This window comes from Coenobita brevimanus, chromosome 110 (assembly GCF_032717465.1).
Source record: "Coenobita brevimanus isolate Jiangsu-jjx chromosome 110, ASM3271746v2, whole genome shotgun sequence".
Lineage (NCBI taxonomy): Eukaryota > Metazoa > Arthropoda > Malacostraca > Decapoda > Coenobitidae > Coenobita > Coenobita brevimanus.
Window position 1 is genome coordinate 35,032,604 of NC_137063.1, and position 19,655 is coordinate 35,052,258.

Below are 19,655 nucleotides of genomic sequence, written 5' to 3' on the forward strand. Positions count from 1 at the left end.
CAGCATAAAAATGATAGGACACATCATGAGCATCAAGTAGAGACGATAAACTACTTGTGTAGGTAGTAAACAGAATTGGACCCAAAACTGATCCTTGAGGGACTCCAAATAGAAGAGGAGCAGAATCAGAGCTAGCGTAATCAACAACCACTCTCTGAGATCTGTCCGACAGATACGTCTTAAGGAGCAAAAGGGCACTATCATGAACGCCATAAAAATACAGATCATCCAACAATAGTTTATGATCTACTGTATCAAAAGCTTCAGACAGATCCAAAGAACTAGGAGAGAGGACATCCCACTACAAGTGTTTGCCACCAAGTCACTCTGAATCCTTGTTAGTGCAGTTTCAGTTGAATGGTATTTTCTGTATGCTGATTGAACAACAGGAACAACTCTGTTGTGTTCCAGTAGTGGTAAGAGTTGATCGAGTATGGCCCGCTCAATAATCTTGGATAAAAAAGACAGGTTAGAGACAGGATGATAATTTGTCCTGCTCTTGACATCAAGGCCAGGTTTCTTAATTAGGGGCCTAAGCAAAGCACGTTTCTCAGAATGCACAAAATTACTTTCTAAGAAGCATCTATTTATTATGTTGCAGATAAAGTCTGCAGCATGCTCATACACATCAGGCAGTTGTGACATGTTACATGGATCGAGTGAGCAAAATGTTTTATTAAGTTGTCTGATGTAACATTTGACTTTGTTTACATCCAGTGGATGAAATGTTGAAAGCAAACGATCCCCTGTGCACCGTGGCTGGAAGTCAACTGAGTACTCTTCACTAGGAGAACTGTTGTCTAAATCACTTCTTATGCGAGATATCTTACTTTTAAAAAATGAAGCAAAATCAGAAGCCAATTTGGCATCAGATAAAGAAGTTAGTTTAACAGTTACATTCCTCCGACCAACCAAATTGTTCACAACTGCAGACAGTTTTTTTTTATCACCACCACATGAATCAACTTTATTTTGATAATACCTAGCCTTTTGGGCTTTTACAGTGTGAACAACTGCTCTTCTCGCAAAAACATAACGCAAACGAGTTACTTCGGTCCGCTGCAAGCGCCACTCATGTTCTACCCTTCTACATTGTCTACGCAAAGAATTAATGGATGGACTATACCACGGAGAATTATCACGTGCAGTGATTGTTTTTACTACCTCAGGACAATAATGGTCAAAAATTGACCTGAGCTCATTGCTGTAAATATCAACCAATCCACCAGAAGAAAGACTTGAAGAATTGATGGAGTTTAAACGTTGATCAATTTCAAAACACATCAACTGGCGGTCAACATTGTTGTAATTTCTAAACATGATGACCGTTTTATATGAAGGGGATTTCAGGACATCAAAACTAAGAGTGATCAGAGCTTGATCAGAGATGAGGGGGTCAAATGAGTCAACCTCCACATCTGATACGCACCTGCAACCAACAGGGGACAAGATCAAGTCAAGGACATGTCCTGAGACATGAGTTGGATTACTCACATGATTGAAAAAATTGTTCTGGGTGATCAACTCAAGGAATTCTGAAGAAAATGGTTTTGACTCTGGACTGTCAACCCAATAATTGAAATCACCACAAACAAGAAGTCCTCCAGGTTTAAGAGAAAACCCTTCAAGAAACTGCCCAAACTCCTCCATAAAACCTCGATCTCTGCCCGGATGACCTGGTCGATAGACAATTGCAATTCTAATGTTATTCTGATGGAAATTTATTAATACTTCCATAAATTCAAATGATGATGGGGTCAGGTCTGAGTCAATGAGAGAAACGTTTGCAAGTGCTGCCGAGTAGATGAGTGCTACGCCTCCTCCTGGATAGTCAGTAGCAGGCCTGGGAATACTAATAATAGAATGTGTCTTAGGCAAAGCATTACGAATAATATCGATATCAGACTCATACAACCAGGTTTCAGTCAGGCACAATATGTCGAGCTCATGCTGATTTAGGGTTTCATTGATATAGTCTATCTTATTACGGATGGAACGAATATTTAAAAGACCCATCCTTAACTGGTTCAAGAGGGACGTAGTCAGTTTTTTGAATGGTCAAAATTGGTGTTTTCAATCAATCTATTCCTATGAGAAATCATAATTGGACATTCTCTACTTGAAGCAAAATGGGCAACCACCTGTGACTTTGAATTAGCATCTTGATGTCTTAAAGAGGAGCAGTTGATGCATTTGGGAGAATTTCTGTTACTACAGTCCTTAGATTTATGGGCTCCAGCACAAAAGACACATTTAGGTTCATCACTTTTCCTTGAACATCTCTCAAATGTATGACCAAAGCCTTGACAGTGATGACACTGTGTAACCCAGAATCTATCGAAAGCGCGGCATCTTGTAAGATCCACATAGATGTAATTGCCCTGTTCTACAGTGGAGGATCTCACCTCTGGCAACATCTTCAAGACAGCAGTTTTGGTGTCATTCCTTGTCCTTGTGAAGAGAAGGTTGAGGGTACAACCTCGATCAACGAGCATCTTAATTTTGTTGTTTTTTCTCAGAATATTTGGGATGATGTCAGAGTCATCCAAGGAAGAGGAAAGGCCTGTCACAGTCATTTTAGGCAACATTTTCTTTGGCTCTGATATGCAAAAAGTGCCCTCAGAGCCAAAATGATCCGTCAGCACCCCAGTTGCTTCACCCTTGGCCTCAGCTGATGGAAACTTCATTACCAGCCCACCAGCCTTGGTCTTAAGGCAGCTGTCAACCGGTACCGAGTTAAGTACGCCTCTGATGTCTTCTGGTCCCATCTGATTTGTCAGGGCACTAGCGCCACTCTCTGGTTTCACAATCAGTACATGCTGACTATGAATGGCTTTTTTCTGGCCATGAGCACTGATCTCACGCTCCCAGGCAGATCCTTCCCTCCCCCCACGAGAGACCCGCGAACAGCATCCGCAAATGACTTGGCCTGATCTTGTGTGACCGCCACAGGTGATGAGACCTTGGTCTCTAGTGCCTCCAGTCTATTTGATACGTCTCTGATTGCTTGAAAGATTGGCCCAATAACTTTATCTTCATACTCCTTCTTGGTACTACTTCCTCCACCAGCCAAGACCTCATCTGCTGGTGCAACACACTGGCTACACAGCCAGCGAAAGCCCAGTTGGTGGCTCCTTTTCATGAATGGATAGTCGCCTGCATCCAAATTTTCACAAGCTATATGAATCCACTCTTTGCAGTAGGAGCACTTCAGTGCTTGTGCACTTTTTGCTACAGACCTACTGCAGCGAGGGCACTGGTGTTGTTTACTCATGATAAGGGAGAACAAAAAACAAAACAAAATGACAACAACAGCAAAACGTATATACAATACTACCCGGGAAAAACCCGGGTAGCGCCGCCCCCGTTTGTGTCACCCTAATTTAGGAGAAAAAAAAAGAAAAACCGGAAGAAAAAAAGCACAAAAAACAGAAATGGAAAAAAAACAAAAAAACAGGGTGTCTGCGAGGTCACCACGAGCAGGTGGGGTACGACTTGACTACCCTTCTAGGAAAGGTAACCCAAACCAAAGTGCCGCAGAAGTGCTGAGATGGTATTGCAACTTTTCCCAATTCGAGCTTTACAGCAGCAGCAAATACGTCACTTAGGCAAGACCTCATTGGTTACGATACTGCCACTGCGCAGTTATAGAAGGCATCCTTTACTGCATGGTTTTCCAACGTCCATATTTTCTGTGTATCTCTAATGATGAAGTATGTTGCGGATACAAAGATATTAGAGAACATTTTTTAATAAAGAATATAGTAATCCCCCATTTATCCAATGCTGCATTTTCCAACATATGTCATTATGTGACAAAGGAAAAAATCTGGCTGTATTAAAACAAGGTACATTTTTTGTTGCACTGACTGACAGTCCACTTGGAAACCAAATTTTTCAAACCATCCGTTCTCCCCGCAACACCCCTGTGGCACCAACGATCCCCACCAAAACAAAGGTCACAGCTAATTCCACCTCAGACACAGGGAGTAAGCCATCTGGTGTGGGTTCATGTTAAGAGTTCATCATGGAGCGTGTGGCCTTTGTTACTGTACCAGAGCTTTTTGTGGGGGTTTATATTGCTTGCATTTGTGCTGTGTGCATGCCTGGAGCTCCTGCTATATATTAAATATTTATAGTAGAATCTCAAATTTAGACACCATTTGGTACTGTACAGTAAAAAACTCATCAGATTTAAGGTTTCCAAATTTAAATGGACTTCATATCGAGAAAAGTGAGTTGGTGGTAGGAGTGATCAGTAACAGCACAAAGAATCATTCGTCATCCCCCAGCTGCTGCTTTCATCATTGTCCGATCACTGATGCGTGTGTTTGTATCTCTGCGCATAATTTTTTGTTTTCATGCATTATCTTCTTTTATTTTGGCTATTGTCACCAGGCATAATTATTTTCAATGAAATATGGACCAGGTAATTCAATTAATTTTTAATTCATACCCTCTTGAAAGTCAAGGTTCAAATGCAGTGGACTAGAAGTAGAGAAGGAGAGGAGGAAGTAGTTCATACAGGGAGGGTAGAAAGGTTGTAAGTGGATGGAAAAAAGGCAGAATATAAGAGAAGTGGAGGAGCAATTGCTTAAATATGATTTGGAATAGATAGGGGAGGTGGAAGATGTGTGCAAGATTTTCGTAGAAGAAATCTGTGTAGCTGCAGCATGTCGTGGTGTGTGGGGTGAAGTGAAGACAAAAGGGGGTGCAAGGAACAGCATGGTGGAATGAAGAAGTGAGGCAAGCTTTGGTGCAAAAGAAGAAAGCATTTAGTGGGTGGATGGGTAGCGAAGGCATGGAGGAAGTTCAGAGATGGAAGAGATAGTTATATGTAGAGAGGAAGAGATAGGTGAAAAGATTAGTATGAGAGAGTAAGAAGAGAGTGGATGAGGAATTTGGAAGGAATTTGAGTATGAGGTGGAAGCAGTGTAAGAAAATGTTCTGGAAGGAGGTAAAGTGAGTTAAACAGGGTGATAAAGAAGTTAGTATGGGAATGAAAGATGAAAATTGTAGATTGATTGTCGAGATGGGAGAAAAAATGAGTCGATGGATAGAATAATATTTGGGTCCAATTCAGTTTACTGTCAACACAAGTGGTTTATCATCTCTACTTGATGCTCTTGATGTGTCCTATCATTTTGATGCTGGTGACACCCAGCTCTATGTTAAGATGTCAAATATCAACGATATTAAGACAAAGTTTGAATCTCTAATGTCTGATATTAAGATTTGGATGGCTAAGAGAAAACTTAAGCTGAATGATGGTAAAACTGAGATCATCATCATCATCAGAGTAAACAGAAGGGGTGATGACACTGACAGTGCCCTGGCTTTGAACATTGGCATGTCACAGCTTCATCCAGTCAGTTCTGTTTGAAATCTGGGTGTTTATTTTAATTCTAAGTTAAATTACAAAGAACATATTAATCAGGTTGTAAGAGGGTGTAACTTGCATATCAGAAATCTGTACTCTGTGAGAAAATTCCTGAATAGACGGTGCCTCTTAACATTGGTCCATGCAGTGGTCTTGTCTCGTGTTGATTATTGTAATTCACTGTGGGTTGGCCTTCCAAATAATGTACTAACAAAAGTTCAGTCTGTGTTGAACAGGGCAGCACGGCTTATCTTTGGCCTCCCCCCGAGAACCTTAACTACACCGTTTCTGATTGAGTTGCATTGGTTACCAGTAAAGGCTAGAATTGAATTTAAACTATCTTATTACATTCAAGGTTCTTAAGTTTAGTGAACCGAAGTATCTTGCTGAATTGTTAAAACTCCCATTGGCACACCCGGGTGTGACAGTGTTACGTAGTGAAGATGATTCCTTGCGTCTTGATGAGCCAGGAGCCATTCACCAGTCATCTTTCTCTGATCTTTCTTTTGCGTATAGAGCCCCTAGATTATATAACAGATTGCCATTGTCCAAAAGACAACTGTCTACCGCTGAATCCTTTATGAGACAGCTGAAAGCCTTTCATTTTTCAAAATGCTATTACCTGGAGAGAGGTACTATGACGGATGATTTTAGGGTTTAATTATTGCCACTTTCATGTATACAGTGCTCGTCAGAAGTATAGAGCGCCCTGCGTCCCTCCTGAGAAACAAACCTTTCAACATTGAAAAAACATATAAATAATGCATTTTATTTACCTTTAGTGCTTCGTAGGGTAGCCTTTACGTTTCTTCACGGACCTGAGACGTCTTGGAAGTGAAAGGGCGAGGCTCCTGAGGTGCTGGAGGGGTATTTTGTCCCAGGAGTCACGAATGGCGGCTTCCAACTTAGGCAGAGCGCTCACGTCTTTCCCTTGGAGACTCTTCTTTACGAGGTACCAGAGGTTTTCAATGGGGTTGAGGTCTGGGCTATTTCCTGGCCAGTCTGTCATGAATGATACCTCGCAGTCACGAAGCCAATTGGTGACCAATTTGGCCTTGTGAGCAGGTGCACCGTCCTGCTGAAACACTCGTGCACCTGTTAGCTCGAAGGAGTCTGGTAAATGATCACACAGAAGCTCCAGATAAACATCCTGATTCACTCTGATGTTCTTGGGAAGTACAACAAGCTTCCCCAAACCCTTCCCTGAGAAACAACCCCATACCATGAGTGAATCAGGATGTTTAACTGTGCTTTCTACATACCGTGGGTCAAGTGGGTCACTACCTTTGCGTCGATACACACGTGCTCCTCTGTTACAGGTAACACTAAACGTTGCCTCATCAGACCACAACACTGACAACCATTGCTCCTCACCCCAGATTAGATATTTATTAGCAAAGGCAAGCCTACGAATTCTCTGGCTCTTGGTGAGAAGAGGCTTTTTCACAGGCCTGTGACTTGTGTAACCAAGCTCATGCACCCTACGAGACACTGTTCTCACTGACACCTCACCAAACACTTCCGGGTTGCTCTCCTTAATTTTCCTTGCACTCACACGAGGATTAAACTCCACTGCACGTTTTAAAACATTAACAGACCTTGGGGAAGTTTTCCTAGGCCTACCAGACCGCGGTTTCTTTGTGGGAACTGCACCACTGTTTTCCTCCCGAAACCGCGCACACCAACCACGCACTGTCGATCGTGCCACACCAACCAATTCACTAATTTCCTTTGTCTGGTGGCCTGCCTCCTTTAGAGCAATGATCTGGGATATGATTTCACTCGATAGTTCACGGGTAGGTGCCATAACAAAGTTGTGAAGGCCAGAACACTGCGGGACACTCGGTAAAAAATGGCGCAATTTGAGAGGGACACTCGGCGGAGTTCCTCTCTCTCAGGCAGCCCGTGGGCGACTGAGGCGGGAACCAACCAGCGCGTCGGAAGGCCCCAGGCTACCGTGACGTCATGCTCGGAGCTCAAACTTGTGGCTCAATTCTTACCCCCCAGAATGGGTGATTCTTTTTGGGCCATAAGTATTGCGCGCCTGGCGGACAACGCTGAATACTTCTGACGAGTACTGTATATGATGTAGCTTGTATTATATACAAGAAAGTCACAATTCTTGTAATTGTAAAAATAATGTATGGGTGTCGAGCGCTAGTGAATTCACAAAGGAAGAACTGGCGCTTTTGAGAAACAAAAGGCCAGATTATTATTATTATTATTGTTAACTGTTAACTGTAAAGAATGAAAGTACAGTAATGCGAATACAAGTGGCAGGGGAGTGGCTGGGAGAAGGAGGGTGGTGAGAAGGGAGGAAGAGATCAGTAGGGTGGAAGTAGTAGAAGCAATGAAGAAAGTCAAAATGGGGAAAGCCCAAGGAATTGATGGAGTGTATGGTGAATGATGAAGCATTGGAGAGAGATAGTAGTAGAATGAGTATGGAAGATGTGCAGATTGGCCTGGGAGGAAGGTAGAGTCCCGGAGGATTGGAGGTCAGGTATAATAATTCTTCTGTACAAAGGAAAAGGTGAAAAAGAAGTGTGTGGTGGTCATAGAGGCATTTGTCCTCGTACAGTAATAAGCAAAGTATATGGTAGGATATTTATTGACAGAGTTAAGGAAATAACAGGAATTGATTGGAGAGGAGCAAGGAGATTTTAGGAAGGGAAGAGGTTGTGTAGATCAGATATTCATCCTTAGGACTTTAGTGGAAATGTTTCTAGAGAAGGGAAAGAAGTTGTATGTGACCTTCTTGTAAACCATATAACTGAGTGGATGGACACGGAAAGTGGAAAATTTTAAAAATATCTGGAGTAAATGGGAAGTTAATGAATGCCATGAAGAATATGTGTGAGGGTGCTAAGGCTGCGGTGTGTGTGGATAGTGAACTGAGTGAATTTTTCTATCTGAATGTTGGATTGAAACAGGGATGTGTCATGTCTCCATGGTTGTTTATTCTGTTTATAGATGAGGTTGTAAAAGAGGTGCAAGGTAGAGACATTGGATGTTGGAGTGGCCTTAATGAGAGAGGGCATCATTTGGAAACTTCCTGTACCTTTGTTTGCAGATAATACAGTATTGTTATGTGAAGGCGAAGGGGAACTACAAGGCTTGATGAATGAGTTGTGGAGAGTATGTAAGAAAAGGAATCTGAAGGTGAAAGTAAGGAAGAGTAAAGCTGTAGTCTTTGAGAGAAATGAAGTCACTGAATGTACAGTGAGATTGGGTTATGAGGAAAAGGAAAATGTGAGTGCATTTAAGTACTTTAGTAGTGTGATGAGTAGGGATGGAAGTTTGGAGGATGAAGTGCTTGAAAGGGTACAACAAGGAAGAGAGGTTGCTAGTTCTTTGAAAGTAGTGATAAGAAGTAGGGAAGTGAGCATGGAAGTAAAAAAGTTGTTGCATGATAGTATTGTGATACTAACTCTAACATATGAAAGCGAAGCTTGGACCTTGTTGGAAGGACACAAGTCAAGAGTGAGAGCAATAGCAATGACTTATTTGAGAGGAGCATATGGAAATACATGGAGAGACAGACTGACAAATAAGGAAGTGAAGGAGCTTTGTGGTGTGGATGTGGATGTGATAGTAAGCATTAGGAGAAATGCACTGAGGTGCTTTGGCCATGTGGAGAGGATGGAGAGTGATAGGCTAATGAGGGGAGTGTATGTGAGTGAGGTGGAGGGGGGAAGAGGGAGGGGGAGGCCTAGAATGATATGGAGGGATGGAGTGGAGAGGTATATGAGAGAGGGGGTTGTGAGCTGGGGGGAGGGCATTGAAATGGCAGGGGACAGGGTGACATGTAGGCAATTTGTCTGTGGCCACCCTTTACGGTATTTAGGCATTTGGCAATAGATAGATAGACCGTCTTGAAAGTAGTCATTATCTACTAGGTTAGGACTATTTGTCCCCATTTGTGCCTGATAGCACATAAATACATTTCGTCATAAAATAATGAATGCACAAAATGCACATACAGTAGCTGGTACCTGCATAGCTGTTCACTTAATGTCTTTATTACACCTATTTTCAATGTTATATCGCCCATAAATAATGTAATGTGCAAAATATGACGCTGCTCTTCGTGTGTTGTTTTGGCAGGGCTAGATTGGGACTGGGTATCATCTTGACCCAGATTAACAGCTGATGCAGTTCACGCCATTAATGAGTCAACTCACGTTATATTTGTATGTTTTCTTTTCTTAATTGATTTTGCATGGTGAAATTTTGACATGAACACCATATGGGTGTAATTTGAATCAGTTCCTAACATTTATAACATATATCTGAATTGTTGCAGAAAGAGCCACTGTAACTCTAGGGTTTACTGTATACAGGGTGTAATGCGACGTATGACAAAAACTTACACCAATGATCTATCATGCAATTTTGAGTATATTTTGTTCTATAACATATACTCTCTACGACCCCAGTTCAGTACCCAGCATTCGGCTTTTAAGTGTTAAAGTTTGGTGGGTAGCGTGCGCCATTGGGTGGGAGCTTCGCAGGGCGACGGGAGACGAGTATTATTAGCTCATACTGTACTGTACATAAAAATACCATTTCCTATCAGTACAAACGAGTTTTAAGAAGAAACTTTACGTAGTCTATTGATTCTTTAACATCGTCATGCATTTCTGCAATTCTTTTGCACCAATCGACTGTAAATTAAGGATTAAATTCAAATTTTAGAGCTTGTGAGGGAGAAGGGAGGGAGGAGAGGGGCTGTTGTGTTGGTGCCAGTTATGTAATGTGTGGTTTGTAGGATATTGCTAGCAGCATTATCATAACACCCAGAGCTCATTCAGTGGAAAGAAATTGGTATAGGTAGTGACTAGCATCACACTAAGTCAGGAGTAATATTATTATTCATTACAATTTTTCTGCTGCAAGTAAACGTGGCATCAGTGCTTTCATATGATGTTGACGTGAGAAAAATGACACAGGATTGCCAATGTAACGACTGTGCAGCTAGACCTATTTTTTCGCTTCTATCTAGCGGCACTCCTTAACATCTGACAACATGGTATCTAGCTACAGTTTGGATATTTTTTGCCATTTTTAGGTGATATTCTAGAGATTTAATCGTATTTTCTAGCGATGTTTTGCAGTGTTTACTGTCTAGCGACATTCTAGCAAGTTTTCATGACTAAACTAACGAGACTGATGATCAGGACTTGGCAGCCCTGCGTCCAGTGTCATTTGAACGGGAAAATTTGGAGGCGAGGCACGCACTTCAAATACTGTTCTCCGCGTTCAGCTGTTCACTGGGTTCATGAAACAGCATGCCACGTACGTACAGCAATCAAGAATATGCAGATATCGTTTATTTTTATGGATTCTGTGATGGTAAAAGCCAGTGTTGCAGAGAGGAATACAGGTGGAGATACCCAATGGTGCCACGTTTACTTGCAGCAGAAAAATTGTAATAAATAGTAGTCTTCCTGACTTAAAGTGAGACTCTCCCATTACAATAACGTTTTTCCACTGAATGAGCTGTGGGTGTTACGAAAATGCTGCTAGCAATATCCTACAAATCACACATTACATAACTGGCAACAACACACCAGCCCCTCTCCTCTCTCCTACTTCCTCACAAGCTCTAAAATTTGAATTTAATCCTTAATTTACAGTCGATTGGTGCAAAAGAATTGCAGAAATGCATGACGATGTTAAAGAATCAATAGACTACGTAAAGTTTCTTCTTAAAACTCGTTTGTACTGATAGGAAATGGTATTTTTATGTACAGTACAGTATGAGCTAATAATACTCGTCTCCTGTCGCCCTGCGAAGCTCCCACCCAATGGCGCACGCTACCCACCAAACTTTAACACTTAAAAGCCGAATGCTGGGTACTGAACTGGGGTCGCAGAGAGTATATGTTATAGAACAAAATATACTCAAAATTTCATGATAGATCATTGGTGTAAGTTTTTGTCATACGTCGCGTTACACCCTGTATAGCCAGTTTAGCACAAATAAGGACCATGATATTCTATGGCAATCCACATTTGAATTTTGATTGTTGGCTATAATTCCTTAGTTTGATGTTGCCAGATGTGTATTTTTTTCAGACAGAAACCTAGTCACCCCAAGACACATTTCAGATTCTAAACTCAAGCCTCAGCCTGTTGAGAATCGCGAGTTTAGGGTAAAAAAAAAATTCGAGCTGGTAGGTATTTAAATTGCCGTCGAGATTTACTCATGCTAAATTTGCAGTTCTGCTGTACATAAGTATGCACACATTATGTGCTAGCCTGTCTTCAGCTGTGTTACATAACTTACATATCTAGTTGCCTGCTTGCGGTTCTACTCATTTCCATCTGTGTATCAGACTGTATTAATTGGTGATGATGGATGGATGGATGGAAAAATTTTATTAGTGCCTGTAGCTCCTGTGGAAAATAAACTGTTCGTGTAACTTTTGCACACAGACAGTGCCAGACTGTCTCCATTGTGTTACTTAAAGTACAGTACATGCTGCAGCTAGCTGCCTGGTTTCGACTCATTTCCAGCAATGCATCTTGCTTTTCTATCTATCTATCTATATACCTAGGCTGCCTCCCCCACGGAAAGGGAGGTAGCCGAGACAGGACAACACACTCCCCATTTAATCATCCATTCAAACACATTCATTTGCATCTTAGCCCCAAAGGGGAGAAGGGACAGATCCTCACCGCACCACACCGCACAAGGGTCAGCTGCGCAGTACAGTCAGTGACATCCGCAGCAGGGCCCAACAGCAGAGCTGGTTTACCCCTGCCACATCATAACAGACCCATCCCCTTACCTGCATCTGACCTGACTAGCTGATCAGACCAAATGCGGGAGAATATCCCCTCAGGGCTGCGTCATCATTTATTCATTCACAATTTCTCTCCATTTATTTCTGTCACGCACAGCCACTCTTCCTTGTTCAATAGACATCCCTCTCACATCCAGCGCTTTCTTCACGCTGTCCATCCATCCTATTCTTGGTCTCCCTCTCAGCCTTGCACCTCTCACGTCAGATCTAGTTATCTTTTTCACCAATCGCTCATTATCCATTCTCTCCATGTGCCCAGACCATTGCAACACCCTCTGCTCAACTCTATCAGCCATCTCCCGAACAATCCAGTTCTCCTTCACACTTCATCATTTCGCACTCGATCCATACGCGTCACTCCACACATACTCCTCAGACACCTCGTCTCCATTACATTCAAACTTTACCTCTCTGCTACACCCTATTCCATGTTTCAGCCCCATATAACGCAGTCAGTACCTTAACACCCTCATACAGCCTTCTCTTTACATCCATTCTAAGTGAACGATATCTAAACACCTTTTTCATTCCTCCTCTTGCTTTTACCTTTAATAAATAACAGTATTCTTAATGCTTGTACCAGAACAAGCATTCAGTTCAGATGAGATACCTGTGGTAGAATATGTACATAGGAAATGCATTTTTTATTATTAAAATCACATTAACACATATAAGTTGTTGTGTAATAGTTATATAAGGAATACATAAATGTGGTCGTTGGGAAATTGGCATTGAGACAGGTTTTACATATTGACGAGGAGACCTGTACAGTCAGGTCTTGCTATGTATCTGTTCTCTGTGTGGTAAATTGCTATAATGATAACAAAAAGTTAGACCCATGTTCAGAATACAGTGGTGAAATGATCTGAATTTACTAGTCAGCTGATTGAGCCAAGATGGCCACCCAGTGTTTACAATCATCTGCCTTTCGTCCCATTTTGTGCTTTGAAAGGTCATTGAAACACCATTGTTATCATCAAATAACAGTGCAAGTGCATAGCAGATAGCGCAGTGTGCGGTACTAAATGAAGTGGTAACATTTTTGTGTGTAACATACTGAAACTTGTAACTTGGAAATTGGGTCTCCCCAGTGCCTTCCAGTCAGCTCATTGAGCCAAGATGTCTGCCCAGTTTGTACAGACGCTATGATCATCTGCCTTTTGTTCCATTTTGTGCGTGAAAGGCCATTGAAGCTCCATTGCTGTTGCCAGATATCAGTGTAAATGCATAACAAATAGTGCAGTGTGTGATACTAAGTGAAACGATAACTTTTGGGTTACATGGTCATAGGACCCCCTCTTTCCATTGAACCCATGTTCATATTAGCCTTGCTGTACAGTAAATCACAATGTACTGTAGTGGGTTTTCACTTGACATAACCTTATTAAATACAGTAGCAAAGCATGACTGTATAGGGTTTTATAGGTGTTATGCCCCTTGTAGAGGGGTTGGTGGGGTAGTACAGCATTATCTAATAAAATGCATTATCCAACATGGCTATGGCAGAATTCACAGATAAGTGAGGGATTGCTGTATATGTGTGGATGGTTAAGTGTATGCAGTGGAGCCAGGATTGTGGTGGCCAGAATGATTTGTGAATGAGTGTGTGGACCATTTCGCTGGACATGCTTTTCATTTTTATTTATGTACTTTTTTATATAGGTAGGGGAAGAAAGTCAGGATGATGATGATTGTTACTTTGTACAGGATGTGAGTCATATCAGGAGCTGAAAGACAGTCTGATGTTAGTGTTTAAAGCAGTGGAGTCTGAAGAGATTCGCCCACAAATACATGTTCGCAATGCCACACAGGTAAGCATGTGTTTTCGTGCTTGGCTCAGGGACCTCCTAGCATTCCTGTAGTGATTTATTTTGCATAGTACACTTAAGCATCTTTTTATTGATGAAATCTCCTTTGTTCATGCTATGTCCAAAGATTTTTTTTAGCATGGGTAGAACTCTTGGTAGGCTAGTGGTTAGAATATCCCAATCATGCACAGAAGTTTGATCCCCAAGAGTATACTTGAACTTATGGATCATTTAATGTCACTAAGAGAGTAGGTTGGTCACCTAACCATTAGTGTACTGGACTGATTGGACCTGTGCACCATAAAGCATTAGTGTTAAGTATTAAATAGTGTTAAGGCTTTTGTGAGGTTTGTCCAGATGGAGAATGGATCGTTGTTGCTGTGGCCCCAGGTTCATGTGCATGTGAACTCACCGGACTGCAAGTTGAAGTTGCCCTTTTGCAGTTCAGCAGCCTCCGTTCAGGAGATAGGGAGTTCAGGGATGTTTGTATTGTAATCCCTTGGTCTGTATATCTGTCTATCTATATCTAGTACTGGATGCCTTAATCCCGTAATGGGTGGCCACACACAAATCTCCTGCATGTTGTCCAGTTCCATGCCATTTCACTGTCCTCTCTCCAGCACACACACCCCTCTTTCATGTACCTCTCCACTCCATCCCTCCATCTCATCCTTGGCCTCCCCCTCCCTCTCCCCCCTTCCACCTCACTCACATACATTTTCCTCATTAGTCTCTTGTTTTTCATCCATTCTACATGGCCAAACCACTTCATTGTTTTTCTCCTAACGATTTCTGTCAGATCCACATCCACACCACAATGCTTCATCACCTCCTTATTTGTCAGTCAGTCTGTTTATGTAACTCCACATGCTCCTGTCACATAACTCATTTCCACTGCTCTCACTCCTGACTTGTCCTTCCAACAAAGTCCAAGTTTCACTTCCATACATTAGAGTTGGTATCACAGTACTATCATACGGTGACTTTTTTGTACTTCATTGCTCACTTCTCTATTTCTTATCACTGCTTTCAAATAATCTGCAACCTTTCTTCCCTGTACCCTTTTAAGCACTTCATCCTCCAAACTTCCATCCTTACTCATCACACTACCCAAGTACTTAAATGCACTCACATTTCCCATTTCCTAATCCTCCATCCTCACAGTATATTCACAGACTTAATTTCTCTTGAAGACCATAGCTTTATTATTCTTTACGTTCACCTTTGGATTCCATTTCGTATGCACCCTCCCAAACTTATTCACCAAGCCTTGCAATCTTCACTTAACAATACAGTATCATCTGCAAATAACAGTACAGGAAATTTCCAAATGCTGCCCCCTCTTATTAGGGTTGCTTCAGCATCCACTGCCCTACCTTGTATCTCTGTTATAATCCCATCTGTATACAGATTGAACAACCATGGAGACATGACACATTCCAGTTTCAATCCAGCATTCAGATAGAAAAATGCACTTAGTTCACTGTCTACACACACAGCAGCCCTGACATCCTCATACATGCTCTTCATGGCATTCAACAACTTCCCATTGACTCCATATAATCTTAATATTATCCACATTCCTTGTCTGTCCGCTCTGTCATATGCATTCTCCAAATTCATAAAAGTTGCATACAACTTCTTTCCTGTATCTAGAAACTTTTTCACAAAAGACCTAAGGATATCTGATTTACACAACCTCTTCCTTTCCTAAAACTCTCCTGTTCTTCAAATAATTCCCCTATTTTTTCCCTAACTCTGTCAATAAGTTTCCTACTGTATACTTTTCCAATTACACTAAGAAGTCGAATGCCTCTATGATTACCACACACTTTTTCCCGTTTTCCTTTGTACAGGGGAATAATTATACCTGACTTCCAGTCCTCCAGGACTCTACCTTCGTCCCAGGCCAATCTGCACATACATTCAGACCCCTACTTACGAAGGATTGACTTACGAAAAATCCGCAGATATGAAAAAATTGTGTGTGTATGTGTGTGTGTGTGTGTGTGTGTGTGTGTGTGAGTGTAGTGGGTCAGTCACGGCAAGGAAGGATGAGGTCAGGTGAAGGCACTGACAGGGAGGTGAGATGATAATTGCAGTTCAGGGAAGGGTAAGGGATAAGTGGAGGAGGGAAGACAATAATGGGCTTTAATCTGGGTGGGTGGAGAGAGAGAGAGAGAGAGAGAGAGGATAGCACAGAAGTAGGAATGGAGTAGGAAGGTGAAGGGGTAGAAGGAAAAAATTTTGTGACCTCAGTAATTATGGGATTAGGGTTGGGTTGGAGAGAGAGAGAGAGAGAGAGAGAGAGAGGATAGCACATAAGTAGGAATGGAGTAGAAAGGTGTTGGGGTAGAAGGAAAGAATTTTGTGACCTCAGTAATTATGAGATTAGGGTTGGGTTGGAGAGAGAGAGAGAGAGAATAGGAATGAGAGATGGACTTATGAAAAACCTTTGAGAACCAATTATTTTCATAACTTGGGAACTGCCTGTATTTCGTTTCCATTCTGATACTATCTCTCCCCAGTGCTTCATCATTTCACCATGCACTTCATCAGTTCCTGGGGCTTTCCTCATTTTGACTTTCTTCATTGCATCCATTACTTCCATCCGAGTGATCTCTTCCTCCTCTCTAACCTCCTTCCTTCTCCCAGCCATTCTCCAGCAACTTATACTCACATTACTGTCATTTTCTGTGTTTAACAGTTCTGTACGCCACAAATGGCGTGCAATATTTAACGAAGTTGTCACCTCACTAAGGGCATTTTTTCAGAAACCGCAGAAATTTTCTTGTTCTCAAACCTTAATATCTCAGAAACTATAGCATATAGGGAAGTGAATTAACAACCATTTTACTCACCAACTCTTCCTCTTGCATGTAAGTATCCCCAGGTCTCTAGGTTGTTTGCTTTGATGAGTAATGATGTGGGTAAGAGAACTAATTTTTGCTGTGGGAACGGTGTGAGAGCAGGACGTGCTCGTGCGTCTGCACGTGGTGCTGACTATGGCTTTGCTCTCAGCGTACAAACTTACTCCACTACTAGATAAACAAGACACTGTTGCATCCAAGGCATGCCTTATGGTACTATCACTGAGCCCTTTTCTAGTGTCCTTGGAAAGAGGCTTTGCAGGGGTGGATGATGCAGTTGGCTACAGGCAGCGTGAAGACAAAGAGGAACCTGAAAAAAGCATTGTACATCTGGCAAAGGCAAGGGACTCTCGCCTGTGTGGTATAGAGGGATTCCCTCCCTACCCTTTGGTGGCGAGATGAAGTTGCGGCCGATTCAATTGGTGGTGGGAAGACACTTGCGTGTATAGCCGCTACCCGGCGGCCTTGTAGCAGCACGATTGTGACGTGTGTACACATTACCCAGCGGATAGGGGTTACAGTGTTCTCTCCATTTGTTCACTTTTTGTCCCTTCTCCACTATCAATCTGCTGTTTTCATCTTTCACTCCCCTGCGAACTTGTTTACCACCCTGTCTAACTCTCTTTACCTGCTTCCAGAACATTTTCTTACATTCCCTCCACTTTACACTCAAATTCCTTCCAAATTCCTCATCCACTCTCTTCCTACTCTCTCCTGCTATCTTTTCACCTCTTTCTTCCTCTCTGCACATAACTCATTCTTTTGTCTCCCAACTTCCTCCATGCGTCTGCTTCCCATCCACTCACTATGTTGTTTCTTGTTATGTGCCACAGCTTGTCTCACCTCTTCATTCCTCCATGCTGTTCCTTGCACCCCCTTTCATCTTCTCTTCACACCATACACCGCCTCACATGCTGCACAGATTTCTTCTGTGAATGTCTTGTACATGCCCTCCACCTCCTCCATCTGCTCCAAATCATATTTACCTTCCGTAATCGCTCCTCCACTTCTCTCTTATATTTTGCCTTTTTTCCATTCTCTTGAAGCCTTTCCACTCTCCATGTTGGACTATTTCCTTCTGTCCTTCCCTTCTTCTTTTCCCCCGTTGCCCTTGAACCTGGACTTTTACCACCACCAGATGTGGTCAGGAAGTCCATTCCCCCAACCCTTGTATGCTCTTACTTTCATTACATACCTTTACATTCTATCATCCACACACACACAGTCATTGCTTTCCATTCATTCAGTTCACCACCTACCCTTCTCATCACTCGCCATGTATACCTGTGGATCTTTTGTGCCAAAAGAGGGTATTGGCTATCACCAACCTCCTCCCCACACAAATGTCCATGAGAGCATTGCCATTCTCTTCGACTTCTGCAGGCTAACCCTACTCACCAACTACTCCATCCACCATCACATTCCCTACTTTTCCATTCATATCTCCAGTCAAAAACACTCTTTCATTCCTCTCAAGCTTTTCCATGCACACTTCCACATGTACCCAGAACTCTTCTTTCACTCTGATTGCATGTTTTTGCATTGGCACACACACACATACACACAATCACCCCTTGATTGTTGTGCATAATTGGTACCTAACATGGTGCGTGGTAACAGATTTCCGTGATAATGAATACACAGACCCTTTGGGTTTTGTCCTAATTGGTCCCAGGCATCCCAGGCTCACACCCCAGTTTTCCCATTTACTATAGTTTGCTCCCACTAATACTGTACATATTGTTAGGCACATACCAGAAACCTGCAGAGGCATGGTTAAGTTAATTGAAAGTGATGACATGGTCACAGTAAAGGAGAAAATTTAACCCCCACACGCTGCACAATGTTTAACAAAGTCGTTACCTCACAACGGGCAATCTTTCGGAAACTGCAGAAAATTGCTTGTTTTCAATCCTTAACCCCTTAAACGCGGCCGTGTACGGCCGATCCCCCCCGTGTGGCGGGGTTGTAGCAGGGTCTGAGTACCTGTGGGAAAATATTTGTCAAAAATCAGAGATTAACCCTAGAACATTAAAATTTTTATGGCATATAGTAACTATATTCAGCTTTCTCCTGAGACAGGTGTTGAGCCTTCATGGACTACCAAAGGACTTGTGGAGACTTGCAAAGTTGGGTAACAAAGTCTTCACTTTCACACCTCCAGCAACCCGGTTTCCCCTCTACCACAGCCTCAGTCTGTCACAGTACACTTTATACAACAACGTACAGGTAGTTTGGAATCCGTATTTGTACAATAAGCACTGAAAATAAGGCTACAATGAACGGAGCGTACGGCCGACATGCAGTGCAGCGGCGATCTTCCCGTCACTGAACACACATTTCCCTTTTCACAGCTAAAAACACGTATACTACATTATTTTTCTTCATAGTACTTCGCAAAGGCTTGCTTGGCACTATTACGGCCCTAAAAATCACTGTCACTGCCAGTATTGTGAAGCGGGAATGAGAAAGACCACCGCGGCGCGATTTTATTCTGCCTTACGGCAGGCACTTTATTCTCGCTCCTGTCGGCCACTCGCACTTCATTTCTATCGCTCACTTTCACTCTAGCTGTCAGTTTAGTGCCTTATTCATCAGTGTCACTGTCATTTGTTATAAAAATAATATTTTCTACACACCAAACTGTCACTGTCAGAACGTAGAATAAAAACATATGCTTTCAACTTCTTACACTGGAGTGACTGTCACTCTCAATACTTATATTATTACTATGTACAATTATTTACACTGAAATCACTGTCACTGTCAGTGCTTTTACAACTACATA

General features: G+C 42.2%; 1 protein-coding gene across 1 annotated transcript in view; it reads left to right on the top strand.

The window, feature by feature from the left end:
- Positions 1–19,655, top strand: part of Zwilch (zwilch kinetochore protein) — a 200,053-nt gene that overhangs the window by 92,140 nt on the left and 88,258 nt on the right. The window contains exon 9 of the mRNA XM_080286254.1: positions 13,897–14,000. Within this exon, the coding sequence (XP_080142380.1) occupies positions 13,897–14,000 (104 nt within the window). The remainder of the gene's footprint in view (positions 1–13,896; positions 14,001–19,655) is intronic.